This window comes from Bactrocera tryoni, chromosome 5 (genome assembly GCF_016617805.1).
Source record: "Bactrocera tryoni isolate S06 chromosome 5, CSIRO_BtryS06_freeze2, whole genome shotgun sequence".
NCBI classification, from domain to species: Eukaryota; Metazoa; Arthropoda; class Insecta; order Diptera; family Tephritidae; genus Bactrocera; species Bactrocera tryoni.
Genome location: NC_052503.1, coordinates 29783678 through 29807548, shown reverse-complemented (window position 1 = coordinate 29807548; position 23871 = coordinate 29783678). Strand labels below are relative to the sequence as shown.

The following is a 23871-nucleotide window of genomic DNA, read 5'->3' as shown; positions in this document are numbered from 1 at the left end:
CACTGTCCTTCGTGTCAGCGCCCGCTTTGTCTGTAATGTATACAGAAGATATCCTTCTTCTATCTTTTGCGCTTGCTAAGCACACACGTGTTTTAACGACTCGTGCAATTTAACCAATTCCTATATAACAAAGTTGAGAAACGAAATAAATAAAAGTTTTATATTAACCACTCGACATAAGAAGATTTATTTAAGTTTTGCAATTAAGTAATCGCTTCATACATATATGTATGTATATAAGTAAACAAGCTAATATGGAGCGATAAAACAGTTAATCCTAATATTAGAAGCGAACTAACAAAGAATGTTAGTACAGTTAGCATTAGGATGAGTAGTAAGTGAACTAATAAGAAATGTAAAGTTAGTTAGTCTTAAGATTCACTTTAATAAAGACGGTTGTGAAAAAAGGCCGAAGCTCTTTTATTTCCAAACCATAACTGGCGCAGTCGGGTAAACTTTGACCAAAAGATCAAAGAAATCGAACAAACGGAATGCCGAAAATAAATAAAATAAAAATTTAAAATAAATACTTGAATATACATTTTACAAAAAAAAGAAAGTGCGAAAATAGTAAAAATTCTATTAAAAACGAAAGCTACAGTGAAAAATCGAAAAAAAAACTTTTTTTTGGTGAAAATCGAACTCAAATTTCCGAAAAACAGGAAAACGAAAGCTACAGTGAAAAAAAATCTGAAAATTTTTTGTTGAAAAATAAGTGAAAATAAAGCGTTAAACAAAAATCATTAAAATCTTGAAGAAAAGAAAAGTTGCAAGTCGTGCTAAAAAGTGCTAGTGTCACGTATCACAAAAACAAGAGTACAGTATCGACAAAGCTAAAATTTACAGCTTGCAACACGCTAGTGATACAAAGTTGTTCTCTATCGCTGATTTGAAGAAAACAGTTCGCTTCGTGTACATGAACTGAAATGGCAGAATCAGACAGAGTAACGGATCAGTACTTAAGTATAAACAAAAATTTATTACTCGTTGCAGTTCTCTGATACATACATATACATACATATATGCATACATATATGTATGTGTATATAAAGCACAGTTTCGGAAAAAGCATCTACATTTTTAAAACCGTTTTGAGAAACGCCACAAAAAAACAGCAAGTTAAATACAAATATTTTTGCAGAACCAACAAAACCAATTCACAGTTTAAACAAAAAATATTCACATGGTAACAAAATTAAAGCCAACTTTCAACATAAAGTAGTAAAACGTGCTATCTACATTATTCTGCAATCTTTTTTTTTATCGAAAAAAGAGTTCTTTTTACATGTGTCTAAATATATATATATACATATTGAAAAAAATAAATAAAATAAAACAAAACGAAAAATATTAAAAAAGAAAACAAAAAGAATTGAAATATTATTAATGTGTCAAACTTTATTGGCCCACTGTACATATGTATATTAGGGCGTCCCAAAAAAATTTTTTTTAGATTTTTGTAACGCATACCCTCTTATTTTTTTTTTTAAATAATGAATAATTAATTATAAAAAAGTTTCGTCTATTTAGAACTACGTTAAAACGTGCCGACTTGCATCGAAACATGTCGGTACTTGAATACTAAGGCGCGCGGGAGCTCATACATATGTACATATATCGATGAGCTTGTTATTGCTTGTTTATTTTATTAGTAAACGCATTGTCTTTGTTCGGTCAACATGTCAGTGGAATTACGTAGTTATTAAAAGAGAATATTTTTTATAGGAGACGTCAAACATCAAATAACAGGGTCAAAACTTCCCTCTAATGGACAAGTACTTTCAGTTTTGTTCTATAATATTCGCGAAGTGAATTTAAGTGTCAATGAAACTAACTAACTATTCGTGAGTGTATTATCTATTGGGAAAAGGCACGTATACCGATTAAATAATTTCCTAACTGTGTTAAGATATTGGTAACCTTGTACCAAGTTTGGCGAGATTTACAAAAAAATGCAAGCAAAACACAAGCAGTTTTTGAGCAGCGTTGACAAGAGTTTGTTACAAATTTGGATAACTTGTTTGATATTGCACACGCGGATGCGCTACAGTTAATAAAGATAAATGAAGATAGAGTCTTCTTGCAGCAATAGAGACAACCAGGTCGACTTGGTCACTTGGCTGGAGTGGAGTAAACAGTTCATAAAGGGAAAGCCAATTCGTTTCGGATACAAAGCTTGGTCTCTTTGCACTCCTAGAGGATATGTGATCAATTTTGAAATATACCAAGGTAAGAATCCGAGGGTGAATCCTAAATATGAAGAACGCTTTGGCACTTGCGCAGCTCCACTCTTGTGTATGATTAACGAATTTTCGGAAGAGGTGCAAGAACTTCCGTTATCCTTTTATTTTGACAATCTTTTCACTGGAATACCATTGATGGTTTATTTGAAAAAAAAGAGGTTTCCAGGCTACCGGGACAATTCGAGAAAACCGAATTCCAAAAAGTTGTCCTATTCCACATTAGAAGGATTTGCGTAAACAGCAAAGAGGATATAACGAAAGCGTGGAAATCAAAGAAGAGTAAATTTATCTGACTAAATGGGTAGATAACTCGGTAGTCTGCCTTGCATCGACATGTTTTAGTGGCGAACCAAAATCCACAGCATCTCGCTACAGTAGAGAATTGCGTAGGAAAATACCAGTTCCACGTTCGTGCGTTGTAACTCAATACAACAAATTTATGTCGGGTGTGGATCGATTTGACCAAAATGTTGCAGGCCACCGCATAAGCTTTAGAGGAAAAATATGGTGGCATTCCATTTTTACTTGGCTTATTGATGCAAGCTTGCAAAACCGCTGGCTTCTTTATAGATCCGCTAATGAAAATAAGTCATTTAAAGATTTTAAGAGAGAAGTAGCCATTTACTGCTGCAAGCACTACGGCGTCGAACTGAAAAAGTTCCAAAAAACCTCAAATAAACGAATTGAATCCGTAACGAATGTCCTGCGCTATGACAGGACTGATCACCTTGTGGTTCCAATTGGAAATAAGAGGCAATGTGCAGGTAATGTATGCAAGTCCATCGTGCGAACAGCCTGCAAAAAATGCGATGTTGGACTTTGTTTGCCTTGCTTCGAAGCATATCATACAAAAATGTGAAAAACCAGGATTTTTCAATAAAATTTTGTATCATCTCAATGATATTTAATAAAATGAATTCATTATATTTGATTTTTTAATGATATATAATAAAGTGAATTGAAAATTTTTGTTTTGAAGTTTGATTTTTGGGGGTCGCGGAATGATTTTTTACATATATGTTAACCAGTGGCCTAGGTTACCTAGCATTGCCATATGGCAACAGGACATTTCAAGCACCCTGGGTCCAGGACATAAAATCTAATGCTACTTTTTTTTAGTTTACCCAAAAGGATACCGCAAAAAAAAAATCTTTTCAAAATTCCACAAAAAATTTACGTAGGGTGACTCGGGTTAAAGACAATTTGGAGAAAAATTTAATTAAAGAGAGGGACCAATGTTTAATAAGTATATTAAAATTTGAAGAAGCAGACTGTAAGCTCAGAATTTGTAATGAGCAATCTGTAAGCGAAGTGCTACCAGGCATACTAATATTTAAAAATTTCCATTCAAAAATTACACAAAATTGTAATAAACAAAATAAAAACAAAGAGGAACTTTTTTAATAAAAATTAAAAATTGTAAAATAAGCGTATTTAACAGATCATATACTAATGTAAAAAGGAAGTATATGAATCCTTTGTATTACCAAATGTTATAACTAAAATTAAAGAAAATACGAAGTTAGTTTATAAGGAATTAAGACTGGAAACATTGTATGTGAAACAACTCCAGCATGTAAACAATATTGAATTTTTGATAAATAAAAGCGACAGTTCCTCAATAATTAGCTTAAGTTCTGATATAATAATAATTGTAATAATTATAATCGTTATAGCATTTTTATATAAAAATCGTCAACAGGTATATTTGTCACCCGAATATAGTGCAGAGGACGTACTAAACATGCACAAAGGTCCTTTTTTGCAAATGATTGGGGACAATCGATTTAAGAGGGGAAGAGTTAACACAACACTTGTTACTCAAGTATTGAATTACAACTTCCGGCACGTGTAACCGAAATGCACCAGAAAGTGCATGTTCAGTGTCTGCACTACCGGTTGTGCAGCATAGGATTCGTGGAAGCGAATCACGCCACTTATAATTATTTAAGTAAGAATTAAGTATAAATATTGTAAATCGGTTAAGCTAAGTTCAGTTTGAAAACTCAAATAAAGATACGCGGTAAAGCTGTTCCGAATGCAGCTCCGTGAAAAATTATATTTTTTGGTTTTCCATTAACCAAAAGATTAACTTACATAATATTAATTATACAAATTAATATAATATCAATTACGAAATTGTTTGAAAATAAGTGGTCAGTAATGACTTCAAAAGACTACATGATGAATGTGTGCTTACATCATGTAGAAAAGAACGGCTCTCAATAAATCGGATTCAACTTGTTTTGACAGTTTTAAGACAACGATCGGAGTGATTCAAGCGACACATAAGCGAGGAAGAAAGTGAATTTGAGCAGTGTTTGCGTTAAATCAGTTTGTGAATTAGTTGTGTTTTTAATAAAGAAACCTCTGTTTTTCTAGCCTTTGGCACTACATATATTATTTCGTAAATTATTGCATTGATATATTAAAACGGTAAGCAAATAATGCAATTCTCCAAAAATGTAATTATTTTAGTTATGATGTTTTTCTTTAGTTATAATTTATGAGTTGCGCTACAATTAAAATTTTCCAGATCAATATGCCATCAACACGCTTCTAAATATGATGAGTACAAAGGTCAAATTCAAATTGATTGTGTAAATTCGTTAAAAAAAAATATGACCGGTCAACAAGCGATGTTCAAAATACCGAAAGAAAATTCCGAAACTGTTACAAAAATTAGTTTCATCATAGCAGAAGTCATTGCCAAGCGAAGCAAACCTCTATCTGACGGAGAGTTCGTCAAGGAATGCTTGGAGATATTCGCTTCAGTAGCCTGTCCGGAGCAGAAAAAAATAATAAAAAATATAAGTTTGTCACATCAAACCATAGCAAGAAGAATTGATTTCATGGCCAACGATATTGAGTCGTCTCTACAAACGCAATTGCAGAAATGTGTTTTCTATAGTTTAGCGCTCGACGAAAGTACTGATATGTCAGATACAGCCCAATTGGCAGTTTTCGTGAGAGGAGTATCCGAAGACTATACCGTTATCGAGGAATTGTTAGATTTGCGTTCAATGAAAGATACAACCACTGGACACGACATCTACGAAGAAGTTAAAAGTTGTATAGAAAAATATGAACTTCAAACAGAAAATCTTTGCGGCTTAACAACAGATGGTGCGCCTGCAATGACAGGGAAGAGAAACGGCTTTGTGGCTTTGATGCGTCCCTTCAAAACGCATTGGTCCTATAACGCAAAATCAGTGGTATAAAGATAGATAAAAAAACCTACTTTTTATCTAGATCAATGTGACTAGATGGTGGCATGTAGTTGTGCATTGCCGAATGACGACTAAATACTCGAATATTCACTTGTTATGTTAATGAGCACAAAAAAGAACAAAGGCTGCAAGTGAACACGTGTCGTTTTTAATTGTGAGTGTTGAACAAACATTTACAAAAATTTAAGTGTAATTGCTATAATTTATATAATTAAATTAAAATAATCAATAAAAAATTAGTTATTCTAAAAGGCACATGAGAAGATTAGTGAAGAGGAAGCGTGATGAATATTTTTTAAGGTAGCGAAAATCCAAATGACGCGGTAGAAGAGCGTCATGACGCCATTCTTGAAAACACAATTGAAGACAGTTTTAATTGTGAAATTCATGACGAAAATCCGAAAGCAAGAACATTCCTTGAAAAAATTAGGAAATGGCAATTAGATGCAAGAATATCTTATAAAAATCTGCGTGCACTTTTGAAAATTTTAAAAGAAAGTGGATTAGATGTTCCGTTAAGTCCGTCTACTTTGATGCAAGTAAACTTGGAAAAAATATCAACAAAAGATGTATCTCCTGGTGATTTCATATATTTTGGTTTACAAAACCAAATACAAAAAATTGAAAGATTTTCGAGTTTACTTCAAATCATAGTGGACATAAATATTGAAGGATTACCTCTATTCAAATCTTCACAAAAACAATTGTGGCCAATTTTAGTGAAAGTGGTTAGCTGTAATAAATCTGTTGTATTTCCTGTTGCAATCTACGAAGGAAAAACTAAACCTGATGATATTTGTGTATATTTGGAGAGTTTTGTTGCAGAATTGGAAATTTTATTAAATAATGGAGTTGCCATCAATGGCAAATTTATTCCACTGAATGTACGAGTTGTGATATGTGATGCACCAGCAAAATCTTTTGTTTGTGGTATTGCTCATCATTCATCAGCTCATGGCTGCTCCAAATGTACAAGTTAACACACATAGCCAAACCACCATCTGCTTATTCATTTCACCTGTAGTGCATCGAAGTGCTTACGATGCAACTTACCTTCCGCGCGTGGCAACAACAGCAATAACAACAGTATGCGAAATCAGCGACAATAACATCCATATAGGTACGGAAAGTGCTGACACTTTGTCTGCAGAGTAGCGTGTGACAGCAATAACGACAACATCGGCGAACCGCAGTGGCAGCGGCAGCGGCTTTTGTTTAGGGAAATAGTTAGTCTAATACCATGTTCAGACCGAAAATTTAAAAGATTAGATTACATTTAAGCATTTTATAACCCAACAGTGTTCTTACTGCCGTTAGTGATTTATAAATCAGATGTTTTTGACATTCAGCCATAAACATCAAAGTATTTATTAAAGGAAAACATTGTAATATCGTAGCTTGTTATAAAAATTTTCTTCTTTTTTCTAAATTATCTCAGCTCAATGGAAATAATTTGGGAATTGTTTGATTCTAACCGCTTAGCAATGAAACGTTTGCTGTATGAACATGTAGCACTAAAAATGTGTAGTCTATATGGAGCAAATTCAATAAGGTCTATTTGGATAAAGGCAAGTACATTATAAATATTGATATTATAACTTCGTTTAATTATAATGTGTATATAATTCAGACTCGTGGCCAAATGTTTTGGGAAGTCGACTGCCAGGTGAATTTAGACGCATTTTTTAAAAACAACTTCCGAATGAAGCGCAATTCTTTCATAAAATTATGTATTATGTTGAAAGGTTTGGAGAAGAAAAACACTAACTACCGCAAAGCAATTCAATTAGAGAAACGCATTGCTATTGCTTTATATGCGCTTGGCTCTTCTGCAGAATACCGAACAATTGGAAATATGTTCGGAATTGGTAAAAGCACTGTCTGCTCCATTCTAATTGATTTCTGTCATAAAGTCTGGCGTTGTTTGTGGCCTTTGTATTTGAAGAAATTCCAAATGAAAGAAATTTAATTGCGCGAGTATTTAAATGGTTTTGAGTCATTGGGTTTCCCTCAAGTGTTAGGAGCTATAGGTATAAGTTAAATTTTTTACATTTGAGTTTTTATATATTTTTAAGTTTTAGATGGTTGTCATATAGAAGTTCGCCCAGCTGCAGAAGATGCTGTTGACTACTACAATTACAAAGGCTGGTATTCCATAGTTCTTTTGGCTTTAGTAGATGCAAGGTAAGCTTTTTCATGAAGCTCGTTTAAACACCTAATGTATTTCTTTAATGTTATAGATGTCGCTTTATATACATCAACGTTGGTAGTCCAGGCCGTTGTAATGACTCTTCAATATTTGAGAGATCATCTTTAAAATGCGAGTTGGCACAATCTACTATATTTAAAGACATGAGTAGACAAATATCGTCAGTTAATGTTCCAGTCGTTTTGTTGGGCGACTCTGCGTTCAAATTTGATGAACATTTGATGAAACCGTACCCATTTTGTGTAAACCAACCTTTGGATAAAAAAAAAATCAACTATGTACCGAATGCCGAATAGTGGTGGTCGGTCACTTAAAGGGAAGGTGTAGATGGGTTGGATAACCACATGGCCAACACGAAAATCGTCATAAAAGCGTGTTGCGTTTTGCACAACTTTTTAAATGAGGAAAATGATGAAATCAATGAAAAGTGGATTGCAGCACAACACAGCCAAACGAATCTCGGCAGTTGCCAGAACACGTCTCTAACATTTGTAGAAATGTCAACCCAAGAGCAGAGGAAATAAGACAAGCGTTCGTTTCTTATTTCGGTGCGTTATTACATTCAACTTTGAAATATTATTAAATCTCACCCGATCTATACTTACATTTCTCATAATGCAATTCCAGTACAAAAAAACAGATATTTCTATATTTTATATATGTTACATATATATTTTCGTATTCATTTATATATATATTTTATATATTACATGTATATTTTTATTTTCATTTACATATTTAAATTCATTTTCCATTCATCATTTATCTTATATCTTAAACTAAAACTTAAAAAAATTTGTAAATCTATTTTTGGCGACGAAGGAAGTCGATGAAAGCATCCTTCACTTCTTTTGAATCGTTTATATATTCTTGAAAGAGAGATAGACGCTTTTCATCGGCTGCCTTCATCGCCTCAGTCGCCTTTAATAAGTCATCCTTCATTTCCTCCATAATTGTTAACCCTGATTTTTTCTTTTTTGCAGCATCGCTTGACGATGGCCGAGCACAACCACGCGACGTAGAAGGTCCATCGCTTGGGCTTGGGAGCGGCGGCTCTACTTCTGTATCGTCCTCAATGTAAATTGGTTCCATGTCAACTGAAAATAGAAGAAACAAATAAAAGTCGACTCCAATGCGCTTAAAACTTACCCACAATGCTATCCTCTACAAGTTCGGCGGAACAAAAACTTTTGAAACCACCTACTGCTTGGTGGACCGCCTCATAATATTTCCACCGACTAGGGGAGCCACCCGATGGGCCAATTTTCTGCTTTTCGTGTCTAAAAATAAAAAAAATATTTAATTAATATATTAACCTCATAATATATTACTTACCTGTATTTGTTGGTAAAATTGTGCAATTTAATTTTAATTTCAGTGGACGTATATTCGTGTCCAGCCAAAAGCATCGTACAGGACATTTCCTTGTATATGTGGTTATTTTTCCGCGTTGATCGCAGCTCTGGCATTTTTTGTTGCCATACCTCTATTAGGTCGGTCTCGGCAGCCTCACTCCACATAACTCGTTTCATTTTTTGAGTTTTTTCCATTTTTTTTTTTATTTTGTACTTTGATTTGTAATCAACGACAATTTTTGGTTTTATTTTTTTGTCTTCTTTGTCTGTTTGTTTACATTCAGCATTCAGCATCAGCTGTGATAATATAAAAATTTCCAGTGCTGACAAGTAGATTGCGCACAATCAGAGTCGCACAGAGAGATTTAGCGTGGATCAGTTTCAAATCATTTCAATGAAGTGATTTGGAACCGTCATTTTTGTATGGCGAAATCTTGATAAATTTTTAAGATTAGTGGGATAATCCATTCAACAGCCGAAATCGTGTGATTAAGTGTCGGTCTGAACATGGTATAAGACCGAATCTGTAATCGAAAAGATTTGGCTGCTCCTGCAGAACAGGAGAAATAAAAGTTTAAAAAATTATAAGTGAAGAGACTTCATTATTTACACAAATAGCCAAAAAAACAAAAAAAAAATTAGCGTATTCCACTCAAATTGGGAATTTAATTACAAACGCTGATTTTGCTGCAAGAAAATATAAAGATCATCATTTGAATAAATTTATTTCTTCAAAATCACCTTTGGAAAAAATAAATTTAAATATGATCAGTTAAGTGCCATTGGATCCAATGCATTTGATTGACATGGGTGTTACCAAGAAAATGTTGATTGCCTTATTGAAAAAAAAAATCAAAGTACAAAATGAGCAAAAGTAGCCGAGAACAAATGTCATCCCAATTTGAGTTGATAAGGAAATATATTCCAAAAGAGTTTATTAGATTGCCAAGGAGTTTCAAAGAAATTCACCATTGGAAAGCAACAGAGTTTCGACAATTTCTTCTTTACACTGGAATCTTATTGTTAAAAGACCACTTGCACGAAGATTTTTATTATGAATTTCTGCTTCTTCATTGCGCGTGTAGACTTCTTTCTTGTGCGTCTAATAATTTACGAAATTTGAGTATAGCCTGAGCTATGTTACAATTGTTTGTTGACAATTTTGCAATTATATTTGGCCGGGAGTCTGTATCGTACAACGTCCATGGTTTACTCCATATTTGCGACTGTGTTGAAGAATAGGGTTGTCTTTACACATTTTCAGCATATGATTTTGAAAATCATTTGAAATTATCTAAAAAAAATATCAGGAAGCCGACACAAATTCTTCAACAATTGGCAAATATAAATGAAATTTCAGAATTTTTTTTCAATGAAAGCAAAATAGAAATTAAAGAAAAAAATAATATAATTACAAGTTATAGGATGAAAAATTTTTATTTAAGTTCAAATACACCAGATAATGGCTGCGTTCCGCTACGGTTATGAAAATGCTGTACCTGGCCCTTCACAAAATTATGTTGGACGGGTCTGAATTAGACTAAGAAATTTCAGTTCTATTCAATAAAAGTTTAGAAATAATTTGGACACTGAAGTGTACGGTTGTTTTAATCACATTTCTCATTTCTCGCGTGACTCGATGAGATCGGTCAGCCTTTTTATGGTCATCAAACCTTTAAGACGTATTTAGCATCACCTAAAATATTTTATCATAAAACTAATTTGTTTTAAAGTAAACCTAATTTAGTAATTTCAAAAAAACCTAATTTAATAATTTAAAATAAACCTATGTGTAAATATAAACATATATGAATGTTGTATACAAGATCATATATGATAAAAGAATAAACTTTGTCATTTATATTGTTTTATAAATAAAGTTAATAATAAGGTGGTTAGTTTACTAGCCACTGTGTCTATAGTAGATTCTGTTTTATTCATTTCGTCTATTACTTCTTCAGAATGCCGCGTATGTGGCAACTCTTCTTCAACGATTTCCAGCACGCCGCCACCGCTGAGGGATTTCAATAAGCGTTAACTGCAGTGCATTTGGAAAAACTCCACAATCTTACATTTAGGTTAAAATCGATCTTCTTGTAACTTGTATATAAGTTGACAATAGTTAACTAAGTCAATATCTCAGTACTGCTAAAACTGTCAACTATGCATTCTAGATTTAGTTACTCCAGGCGCTATACATGACCGTCAGCTGCAACTTGACTCGTTGCACAAAATCTCAAAAATGTGAGCGTAAGGATCAATTCAATACCATCTATAACAAGCATTAGAGGCAGCTACAATAGGTGCAGCAACGACGGAATAAGCGATAGGCTACGATATAAGTTAACATATCACAGTAGCCCACAACAACACGTACAGTTATGCCTATGATTGCAACGCAAGTAGAAACATCAAAGGTGGGAGGGTCAAGTTGCAGAGATAACAAAGGAAACGCTTACGCCAGTAGCAAACGACACTAACAGTCCGAACGGCTGCCCTACATACTTAGTAGGGAAATAAAAATAAATTAACAAAACCTTGTGTTTTATTTACTGGCGCCCAACGTGGGGCCACGCCATAAACCATTGCGGCCGTGGGTTCGAACCAATTTTAACAAAAAAACTACATATTTACAAAAAGTTAAAATAAAATTCGTATGGAGAGAAAGAATATAAACAGAACCATTTTTTTGAAATCAAAAGATTAACGAGCTATTTATGTGAAACTTTAATTTCAAAAATATTCATGTGGGATCAGTAGACTCGACCGTACGGTCAACAAGATCGCGTACAAACAAAATCCGACCGCGCTAAATATAGCAACCGTGCGCAATACAAAATAAACAACGCTGACTCGAACCAAGTAGCCAACCCGCGGACTGACAGGCGACATTCTGACTCTGAACTTAGCAGCGTGCGGTTGAGCATTATACAAGTCTTACTCGTGTTTTCCAGTATCAGATTTACCTTTTTACATCAAATTTACTTGTGCATTTTCGATACTAGACTTACATACTTGTGTTTGACAATTAACTACTTATTTAAGAAAACTGCAATTGTAATACAAATTAAGTCACCGTGAAAGTGAAATAAACATTAAAGAAAGAGACAAATTGCGTTTTTATTAGGGTCGAACCCGCAAAAACTGGGTTACGACCCCACATTCATGTGAAAAGAAAAGCAGTGCAGACCAGCATAAACTATTATTCGAAATCAAAGGATAAAAAACTATTTACGAGATATTGTGAAGCAAGAAGAGAACTCCAGGGACACCACTTATTTGGATATGAAGCTGTAAGTAGAGTGCTCATACCATAATATTTAGAATAAGAAAGGTATAAAGCATTAGTTGATACTGATTAATATTGTTACAAAGTGACAGTTGTTTGGTGGTGATACAGTTTCAGCTATTTTACTTTAGCAGTACTGATGCTGTTATCATGGGAACACCTGTTATTGTTTTATCAAATAACGATCGTTTGTATACGTGGCTAAATGAGCTGTCGCGTTTTCGCCACGCACCGCTAGTTATCCCCATTTATGCCGATCTCCATAATTTCCAAACATAATTTTATATTGTGAAACTAACGTGTCCGGAACACACTATATACGGCCATTAGAAGGCGAATTTCTATTGTACAATAAAAGTGTGAAACTGAATATAAAGCGTTTTAATTCGGTAAATAAAATTGTGAAATTGAAACCGGAGGTTTTATTTTAAACTACATAATGTTTGGCAAAACGGGGTAAGTGAAGCGGGGAGTGAATAAAACAATACGAATGTTTTATATAAGTTCATTTATGATAAAAGAATAAACTTTGTCATTTATACTGTTTTATAAATAAAGTAAATAATAAGGTGGTTAGTTTACTAGCCACTGTGTCTATAGTAGATTCTGTTTTATTCATTTCGTCTATTACTTCTTCAGAATGCCGTAACTCTTCTTCAACGATTTCGCCGCCACCGCTGAGGGATTTCAATAAGCGTTAACTGCAGTGCATTTGGAAAAACTCCACAATCTTATAGTTTGGTTAAAATCGATTTTGTTTAACTTGTATATGTATATATATAAGTTATCGCGAGGAAACGACACACCCTAATTCCCGTCGTAATAAGAGCCTACCACTCTGCACATGTCGCTAAGTCAGCACATTTTGCGTGAGAACATTGGCCAGACATCAAAGTAAACAAACACCATGCACGAGGCGCAAGGTCAGCAAAACGTCAGCAGAGGAGCCACAACGCGATGCGGGTTGGTGGCTTGAGCTAAGTTAGGAATAATTTTAAGGGGCACTTTATACTTGACAACTAAGCCGAGATGACGGCAAATAAAATAATTTTAAAATTGAACAATACATTTGAATAATTGGCGCCCAACGTGGGGCCCGCGAGTGAAAAGTTTAATAGAAAAATATAAAGTTCTTAACTCGACTCGTGTGACTACGATAGCTGGCTCACTTAAAATCAACAACAATCAACTACTTGGACTCAACGTGGACTTTAAGAAGAGACAACCTTTGGCCCGATCAACTAACCGGAAGAACCTGAACCTAATTTTAATCTATTCAAATCCAATGGAAGGGTAAGTGAGATGCTCGTTTCCTGGAATAAATATAACAATAATTGTGAATAAAATAAAGGAAAGTGACAGAACAAAAATTAATGAGTGAAGGTCTGGAAGACCTTTTTAGAAATTTAAAGTTAGGAAGTCAGAAAGCAAATATGAACACAGAACAAATAAGCGAGTTAATTAAGGCGGAAGTTAGAAGTGCTTTGGCAGCACAAAGGTTGGAGTTCGATAGGAAGTTATTAGCAATCCAAAACCGATAAGTGACGGCCTTGTTGTCATCAATGACCAATTGGCTGTCATCGAGGAAAATAATGAGGTCGCTATTACGGTCAACGGAACATACCTCGTGGTCTTCAAAAACAACGTAAAGATTAATGGTACGACTTTTTATAACGAAAATTCTACATTGCCTCTAAAACCTGAAACTCCATGGGCTTCTACAATCAACTTGACGCAGCACACAGAAATATTAAGCGCTTCTTACCTTCACCATGTGAATCTAGAGAATGTTCAAAGGATCAATCACCTGCAGCGATCAATCCATTATGGCCACGTTACAGGTTTCTCAGCCTTTGGTGCCTTATTAATCATGGCATTCACCGTTTACGTCCTTCTCAGGATAAGGAGGACCAAGAGAGAGATTATCATAGCCTAATCCGTTGAAACTGCAATTAAAATCGCTTCTTTGAGGACCGAGGACGTTCCCCATTTAGAAGGGGAGGAGTTATCGCGAGGAAACGACACACCCTAATTCCCGTCGTAATAAGATCCTACCACTCTGCACATGTCGCTAAGTCAGCACATTTTGCGTGAGAACATTGGCCAGACATCAAAGTAAACAAACACCATGCACGAGGCGCAAGGTCAGCAAAACGTCAGCAGAGGAGCCACAACGCGATGCGGGTTGGTGGCTTGAGCTAAGTTAGGAATAATTTTAAGGGGCACTTTATACTTGACAACTAAGCCGAGATGACGGCAAATAAAATAATTTTAAAATTGAACAATACATTTGAATAATTTATATATTGTGCCAAGCATAGGCAATCAGACAGGGCTCATATTTTTAAGTTTTAGTCTTAAGCCAGACTTTAAGAAGAGCACATAGTGTTTAGTGATGATTATTAAATTGTAAAAGTTGAAGTTTATAGTTTATTTCCTGGACAATAGCCCGTAGGACTGGGGAAATAAAGATTATTTCCTGGACAACAGCCGTAGGACTTTATAAATAATTGGCGCCCAACACGGATAGGATCAGCCAAGACGAAACCACACCAGAATTATCTTTAATATTTTCAATAATATTAAGTACTCAGTGATCGAGAGAAAAGAAAACAGAAAAAGAATTAATAAAGTTATATGTATATACAATTTATTGAAATTAATAAAAAACAGCGCATAGCGCTAAACTAGTGAAATTTCCCATTAAGAAATTATCGAAATAATAAAAAAAAAGAGGAAAAAGAATAAATAAAATTTATTGAAGACAAATTTAAAATAAAAAATTGCGCATAGCGCTAAATTGACAAAAGTGTAAGTAAAGTTTTTAAAGTGCCCGTAGAGCTAAAGTATTTGTGTGTTTAACATGCTTTTAATAGCGCTAAGGAATAAATAACTTCATTGTCACAGTCAGGGTAAAAGAGACATCAGTATGAACGAAGCGACTTTGAGGGTAATAGAGCCGTTACAGCAGCTCGGGAAAGGACTAGGGCCTCCTTCGAGAAGACAATAGGACAGCTGACAGAACGACTAAAGGCTTTAGAAACTCCATTAGAAGTGGAGGAATATGAAGCAGTGAAGATAGACCCGACAGTTCGGTGTGAGGAATCTTTAGAGATAATTAAATCTCTGCCGGAATTCAGTGGCGAAAGGACACGATATGTTAGTTGAAGGCAAGCTGCATTTGCTGCCTATAAGTTGTTTGAAAATTACGAAAACAGTTCGAAACATTACCAAGTGTTATCGTCATTCAATACCGTGCTGAATTTTAAGGCGATCATCGCGCGGTTAGACTTTACTTATGCTGACAAGCGACCAGTCTATTAGACTGAACAGGAAATGTCAACTCTTAGGCAAGGGAAATTATCAATTGCCGAGTTTTACGACGAGGTCGAAAAGAAATTGACCTTGATAATAAATAAAACTATTATGATAAATGAAGACAAAAAAGAACTGATTGAGTCACTTTGCCAAAAATATAGGCAAGATGCCTTGAGGGTTTTTGTTTGTGGCTTGCGGAAGCCAATGAGCGACATTATGTTTTCGTCGCAACCTAAAGGCATGCCTAGTGCATTGGCATTAGCACAAGAATTAAAAGCAAATCATGCTCGATATTTGCAAATTATTTCTACAGTAAAATGGATTCAGCTCAGGGGGCAAAATGGTGGAAGGACATACATATGCTCTACACCACTCGCCTCATTATAAACAAGTGGAAAAAAACATGTAGATGCGGCCACTCTTTATAATTTAAGCTTTATTCTTAAGCCAGACTCCAAAAAATCACATATTGCTTAATAGAAATTATTTGATTGGAAAATTTAACTGTGATTTTATTTCCTGGACAACAGATCATTGGGCTGGGGAATAATTTATATTTCAGCTAGCGATGAACAATATTCTACACGAATGTATCGGAAAGTTTTGTCACGTCTGTTTTGGCGATATTATAGTATACGCGAAAGCATAAATGAAAATATATTTCATTTTAAATATTTAGTACGAACACTTTAAAAAGCTCATATGAAAATTTCCATGGAAAAGTCCATGTTTATAGCAGCCGAAATTGAATTTTTAGGATTCGTTGTATCCCATAAAATAATAAAAACGAATCTTAAAAAGAGAGAAACGATAAAGAATTATCCAAATCCCAAGACCCAATGGCAACTTAGAGGATTTTTAGGAACAATGGGATACTACAGGAAATTGTTGAAAACTACGCCACAATTAGGTATGCAAGTTAGCACCTCACACATTTAAAAAGTATCATATGATGCATTAATATCATATGATAGAAGCAATAGAATACGACACCAACTAAATCGCTGGTAGTGGGACGCGTGTAGTGGCAACCTATGGGAAGCGCAGCGTCAACAAACACCATACCCGTTGCAGCGGCAAACGTAGGTGTAGAGTTAAGTGTATTAAATAGTAAAATTTAGTTCTAAGACAGTATTCAATAAAGGAGCATAGCTCCCAAAAAAAGGAGCAAAGCTCCCGAAAAACATTTTTTTTATTAAAACGTTTTTTAGCTGGCGCCCGAGCAGGGACCAGCGCGCGAAAGTAGTGATAGCCTGAAAATAAAAAAATTAAGGCTACGCGAGTGAAAAACAAAAAAATACTGTGCTGAGGAGCGGCTACATCGTAACACGTGGGACTTGGAAACGTTGAGGGACCTCAGTACCAGTAGAGAAAAGGACAACTCCGGAACGTATAAGGACATCTTATGGATAGCTGGAAACCACTAGTGTAAGCTTTCACAAAATATTTTAAGATTATTATAAAGTATATTGTTACTACATACAAAGGAAGGGTAATTAAATTGTTCAACACAAAAAGAGAGAGAATCAAAAAAAAAGGTCTTAAACTAAAAGAAAAGAAACTTAAATTAAAGGAATTTAATTATTTTGATACAAAAAGAGAGGAAAAAAAGTTCTAGATTAATGTAAGAGTAATGAGTGCGCAGACTATAACTGATTTTGCTGAAAAATAAAATAAAGCAGTCTGTTCTGGGTCACCACCAACGTCACCTCGTTGTAATTCAATTTGTTTTCTTTGGCTTTTTTAAAAACCGTTCACCGCGACGCAAAGTATAATTGGCGTTACAGAGTTACACCGAACGCAAACAATATAAACGAATTAGGCAAGATTCCGGACATGGTTAAATGCCTTAGAGAATTTTCGGCACGACCAGGAGAATTCTATTTATGGAGGAAAAGCGTCGACAAAATTTTCAAAACGTACGAGGTGGTCAAGAATATCCCTAAGTACTTCCCGATACTCCATACGATCAGGCATAAAATAATTGCTGATGCCAACACCGCATTGGAGTCGTACAATACTCCACTTGAATGGAGTCAAATCCGAAAATGCCTCATGATGCATTATTCGGATAAATAAATAAATTAATGACCACTCTGGTCCAGTACCACGACGACATTCCGATCTTTTATCAAAAAGTTTACCAACACTTTCCCCTGTATAATACAAAATTCCATATCTCCTCTTAAACGAGGAGCCCATACGGACTATGACCAATTCATATAGGAACAAAGCTCTCGACATATTCATTAGAAGACTAATGGGCGTATTTTGAGGAGAACCAGCAAACTTCTGTATGTTGCAAAATAGGAGCACATATATAGATTCCAAACAAGCAAAGGCTGCATTAAATATTACTATTGCTACAACAAAAATTGCAAAATTGGTGTGGCAGTTGATTTTAGTAACACAAAATACTGTCGGAAGATTGGTAAATTATATGCCTATCAGCATGGTCCACAAACTGAATTATTAAAAAAATTAGAAGCAATAAATAATACTAAAAAGGAAGTGGAAGAAGCTCCAGTAAAACGAACAAGCGTGCGTGAAATTTTTGATAACAGTTGTAAAAAATTTAAAGAAGCGTCGCACTCATTACAATATGGTACGATGCGCAGACAGTTATTTAATATTAAACAAAAAACATTTCATTTTGGATTTTGAAGAAATCATTAAAGTATTAGGAAATGAAAAAGTGTATAAGCAGTTTGGGATTTCGCGTTTTGAGAAGGATGAGAGCGCTTTCTATATTGATACAGTGATCACAACCAATTTTTCCTATTCCATATTTGTGTCACCTACAATTACGAATTCTTTGCGTTCCAAAAACTTATCTGAGCCTCGTACCTATATAATCGATGCGACATTTAATGTGATTCCCGTATCGAAGCAATTTAAACAGCTTCTCATTATTCACATCATCCTTGCAGACCATGTAAGTAAACTATGTGTAGCTATTGCGTAAAAAAATATAATTATTTATTTTTGCTTCTAGGCTTATCCTTTTATATACGCTTTAATGTCTAAAAAGTCGCAGGAAACATATACTTTCTAGACTTACATCCTCACACTGTCGTCAGTGATTTTGAAATAACTTCAAAAATGGTTGGATGCTGGTTTCATTTTACAAACGCTTTACGGCGAAAAGCGTCAAAAATGCCGAATTTCGTCAATAAACTCAACAAAGATAAAGACGCTAAACGAGTATTTAACAAATTCCTGTATTTACCGTTATTGAAACCAACAGATGTGACAAAAGCTTACGAAATTTTAGTAACCGAAGCAATGGATTACTTCAAACCGTTTATAAAATATTTCAATTCGCAGTGGATGAAAAAGGTATTGCAATACATATCTAATTCTAACTACGTATTTTGAATAGCGTTTTCTTTTTATTAATCAAAGGTAAAGCCCGTCAACTTTTCAGTTTATAAAGAACCAATTAAAACGACTAACTCTGCGGAAGTTTTACACAGCCGGCTCAATATGAAAATTATCAAACATGGAAATTTTTACAAATTTTTAGAAATGTTGTGTGACCTTGATGAAGTGAAATCAACTGATTATATGAAATCAATATCAGGTTTAGTTTCATTATGTAAGAAAAAATCTTCTTGCCTCTTTCAAAAACGCGATATATTCATTAAACAACATTTAAATCTCTTGAAAATGAAAGAAATTTCATTTAAAGAAACGGGTTGTAAAGATTTTTTAAACGAAATCGACAGTTCAGATAGCGAGGCAAGTGATGACGACGAAAATGCCGAAAGTTTAAGCGAAGATGAAACTCGAAAACGTGTTCTTTGCGTTATATGCTGCCAGCGAGAACGGCAACTTTTGATTGTCCCGTGCAAACATTTTAAAGTTTGCCAACAATGTTTTGGAAATATGAAGCAGCATGCAAATGATCACCATATAAAAACGTTATGTCCAATTTGCCGAGCAGTTATAAGAGACTCCTTCCCAATATATTCACCAACACCGCAACATAAAAGGAAAAATTTAATCTATTTGACATTCGAAATGAGATTGTGAAATTTGTATAGTGAAGAAGCGATTGTAAACTTATATAGTAAAGAAGAGATACTGTAAAAAATAAATACGAAGAGATACTGTGAAATTTCTATTGTAACAAAAATAAAATAAAATATACTACAGCGTTCCTGTACCCTAATAATTTGTGAACAGAATAAATATGGTCCTTTGAGGCGAAAAGAAAGGCACTGTGGCGGAAAACTAAAACGGTTAAAAAGTGAACGTGAGAAATTCTTGGCGGTGTGCGGTATTCAAAAAGCAAAAACAAGTATAAATATACATAATATACAGTGGGCGACAAAAGTCTACGTACGACCCATATTTTTGATGTATTGCTGAATATAAAAATAGTATGGAAAAAGTAATGATGCAGTTTGGTTTTAATTACATTTTTATTAGGAAATTATAAAACAAAAAGTGTACTCCAATACAAACATAACAAACTATTCACAAAAAACTAAAAAAAAACATTGACAAAAGTCTACGTACGACTAGCATTTTAATAAAAAAACATTTCAATAAGGCACTGAGTCTTAAAAATTAGTATTTTGTTGGCCCACCATGGGCATCTATAACTGCTTGTAAGCGTCTAGGCATTGAAGAAACTAAATTTTCAATCTCAACGGGTGTTATATCTTGCCATTCTTCCTGAAGTTTCTCTCTTAGTGTTTTCGCACTGGTAATGACATGTTTTCTCACCTTACGTTCAAAAATCTCCCAAACATGCTCAATAATATTTAAATCTGGGCTTTGGGGTGGGGTATTTAATTGACGTGGGGCATAGTAAAGCAGCCATTCCTTTATAATGTGGGCCGTGTGCTTCGGATCGTTATCCTGCTGGAAGAGCCAGCTCCTACCAAGATTTAGTTTATCCACGGATGCTCTTAAATTTTGTTCTAGTATATTCTTATATTGAAAACGATCCATGTTCCCCTCCACAAATACTAAGTTTCCTACTCCAGATGCAGCCACAGCGCCCCAAACCATGACATTTCCACCGCCATGTTTGACAGTAGGGATAAGGTGTTTGAGCTTCATTGCTGTATTGGCTCTTCTCCAAACTTTGGCTCTTCCATCACTTCCAAAAATGTGGTACTTGGATTCGTCGGTGAATAAAACTTGTTTCCAGAAATCAAGATCTTTATCTTTATACTTGTGGGCGAAATCCAAACGAAGCTTTCGGTTCTTTTCACTGATACGGGGTTTTCTGCGTGGAGCTCTGCTGTGAAATCCTTTGTCATTTAAAGCCCTTTGAACTGTTCTGGAATGTACAATTTTATCCGATCGTACTGTTAATTCCGTGGCTAACTTCTTCTTCTTCTTCTTAATTGGCGTAGACACCGCTTACGCGATTATAGCCGAGTTAACAACAGCGCGCCAGTCGTTTCTCCTCTTCGCTACGTGGCGCCAATTGGATATTCCAAGCGTAGCCAGGTCCTTCTCCACTTGGTCCTTCCAACGGAGTGGAGGTCTTCCTCTTCCTCTGCTTCCCACGGCGGGTACAGCGTCGAATACTTTCAGAGCTGGAGTTTTTTCGTCCATTCGGACAACATGACCTAGCCAGCGTAGCCGCTGTCTTTTAATTCGCTGAACTATGTCAATGTCGTCGTATATCTCGTACAGCTCATCGTTCCATCGAATGCGATATTCATAGTGGCCAACGCGCAAAAAGGACCATAAATCTTTCGCAGAACCTCTCTTGAAAACTCTTAAGGCCAACTCATCAGATGTTGTCATCGTCCGTGCCTCTGCGCCATATAGCAGGACGGGAATTATGAGCGACTTATAGAGTTTGGCTTTTGTTCGTCGAGAGAGAGGACTTTACTTTTTCAAATTGCTACTCAGTCCGAAGTAGCACCTGTTGGCAAGAGCAATCCTGCGTTGGATTTCCGAAGGCTGACATTGTTGGTGGTGTTAATACTGGTTCCTAAATAGACGAAATTATCTACAACTTCAAAGTTATAACTGTCAACAGTGACGTGAGTGCCAAGTCGCGATCGGACGACGACTGTTTGTTTGATGAATGGAGATATTTCGTCTTGCCGTCGTTCACTGCCAGACCCATTTGTTTTGCTTCCTTGTCCAGTCTGGCGAAAGCAGAACTAACGGCGCGGGTGTTAAGGCCGATGATATCAATATCATCAGCATACGCCAGAAGCTGTACACTCTTATAAAAGATGGTACCTTCTCTGTTTTGTTCTGCAGCTCGAACTATTTCCTCCAGAAGCAGGTTGAAAAAGTCGCACGATAGGGAATCGCCTTGTCTGAAACCTCGTTTGGTATCGAACGGCTCGGAGAGGTCCTTCCCGATTCTGACGGAGCTCTTCGTGTTGCTCAACGTCAGTTTACACAGCCGTATTAGTTTTGCGGGGATACCAAATTCAGACATCGCGGCATAGAGGCAGCTCCTTTTCATGCTGTCGAAAGCAGCTTTGAAATCGACGAAGAGGTGGTGTCGATTCTCCTTTCACGGGTCTTTTCCAAGATTTGGCGCATGGTGAATATCTGGTTGGTTGTTGATTTGTCAGGTCTAAAGCTACACTGATAAGGTCCAATCAGTTTGTTGACGGTGGGCTTTAATCTTTCACACAATACGCTCGATAGAACCTTATATGCGATGTTGAGGAGGCTAATCCCACGGTAGTTGGCGCAGATTGTGGGGTCTCCTTTTTTATGGATTGGGCATAGCACACTTAAATTCCAATCGTTGGGCATGCTTTCGTCCGATCATATTTTACAAAGAAGCTGATGCATGCTCCTTATCAGTTCTTCGCCGCCGTGTTTGAATAGCTCGGCCGGCTAACTTAGTGGCATGAATTTGTGGATTATTATCAACTTCTTTTAAAATAAAAGAGACATCTCTCCTACTAAGCTTTTTCGGTCGACCGGTTCGTGGTTTATTTTCAACACTTTTATTTTTTATAAAGTTTTCAAATATGGTTTGAACAGTTGATTTAGGTAAATTAAGCAGTTTTGATATTTAACCAAATGATTTATTCTCCTTTTTGTATTTTACCACCAGGTTTCGCACATCTGTTGAAATTTCTTTCCGAGGACCCATTGTGACAACTATACGTTGTGTAAACTATACGCGATTATATCGAAATGTGCTTAACATGAAGCTTATTGTAAAGCGTAAACACAAAATAAACATAAAGGGTACTTTCCCGTTACTTTCTAGTTTGTAACATGAACATAAAGTATATAATACATGCCGTACGTAGACTTTTGTCAATGGTTTTTTTTAGTTTTTTGTGAATAGTTTGTTATGTTTGTATTGGAGTAAACTTTTTGTTTTATAATTTCCTAATAAAAATGTAAATAAAACAAGACTGCATCATCACTTTTTCCATACTATTTTTACATTCAGCAATACATCAAAAATATGGGTCGTACGTAGACTTTTGTCGCCCACTGTATAGTATATGTCGGAGCGCTTATGCTTGTATTTTGTATGTCACTGTAAATGCGTATGTTGAAGTGGTATTATTTTGTAGGTGACTGTATGACACAACGTTATTTGAAGTAGGCGACGCATTGGCGCATGTAATACGATACTACAGAATGTAAATGCGCAAATAAGCATAGTAACAGGACTAGAGAAACTGGTACTGAGTGAGGTCTGATCATATTCTGCGAACGGAGTGAAGAAACTCAGGAACCGTTAGGTACTTGTAGAGCAATAAAGGGGTGCGTATATAATTAAGCGCAATGTCTTCGCAGAGTCAGTTCAAGAAGTGATCTTGATTGGAACAGAACTCGCTGTGCTCGTAAAATAAAAAGTGAAGTATAAAGTGAAAAACTGTGAAGTGTGAAGTGTAAAAGTGTACAGTAAAGTGATGTGGAGACATCCAAAAGCAAATCTTCTACATATATGTATATGTATATAAGTTAACACAACAGCTCATAAAAGCTATGCCAATTGACAAAAACAAATTGGCTAAAATAGTTACCCAACTTTGCACGCGCATCCGCATAAACTGCTGACACCAAATAAATTTGGAGCGCTTCGATCAACGAACCTTACTACTGCAATTCGGCAATTCTTGGGAAAGCTGAGATCGCTGGGAACAATAAATAATAAACAGGGTAATTCGGCAAATCAACAAATATTGCACATGCAAGTGCAACGTGACTTGTGTGCAGAAATAGGTTTCATTAAAGTTAAGAATATTATTGTAATTTAGATTTT

The 23871-nt window shown here is 35.4% G+C and overlaps 1 protein-coding gene and 1 long non-coding RNA gene across 2 annotated transcripts; one reads left to right on the top strand and one right to left on the bottom strand.

Annotated features, from left to right (window-relative positions):
- The first annotated feature begins 7129 nt into the window (after positions 1-7129).
- LOC120777822 lies at positions 7130-7824 on the top strand. The gene is made up of 3 exons (XR_005705543.1): positions 7130-7503; positions 7555-7657; positions 7714-7824. It is a non-coding gene; the product is annotated as an uncharacterized LOC120777822 (long non-coding RNA).
- A 662-nt stretch (positions 7825-8486) lies between these two features.
- Positions 8487-9122, bottom strand: LOC120777095. Its single transcript, XM_040108229.1, has 3 exons — positions 9018-9122; positions 8832-8962; positions 8487-8779 (listed from the first exon to the last, which is right to left on the bottom strand). Exons 1-3 carry the CDS (start codon positions 9101-9103, stop codon positions 8487-8489), a joined length of 510 nt encoding a protein of 169 aa, XP_039964163.1. The 5' UTR covers positions 9104-9122.
- Between the last annotated feature and the right edge of the window lie 14749 nt (positions 9123-23871).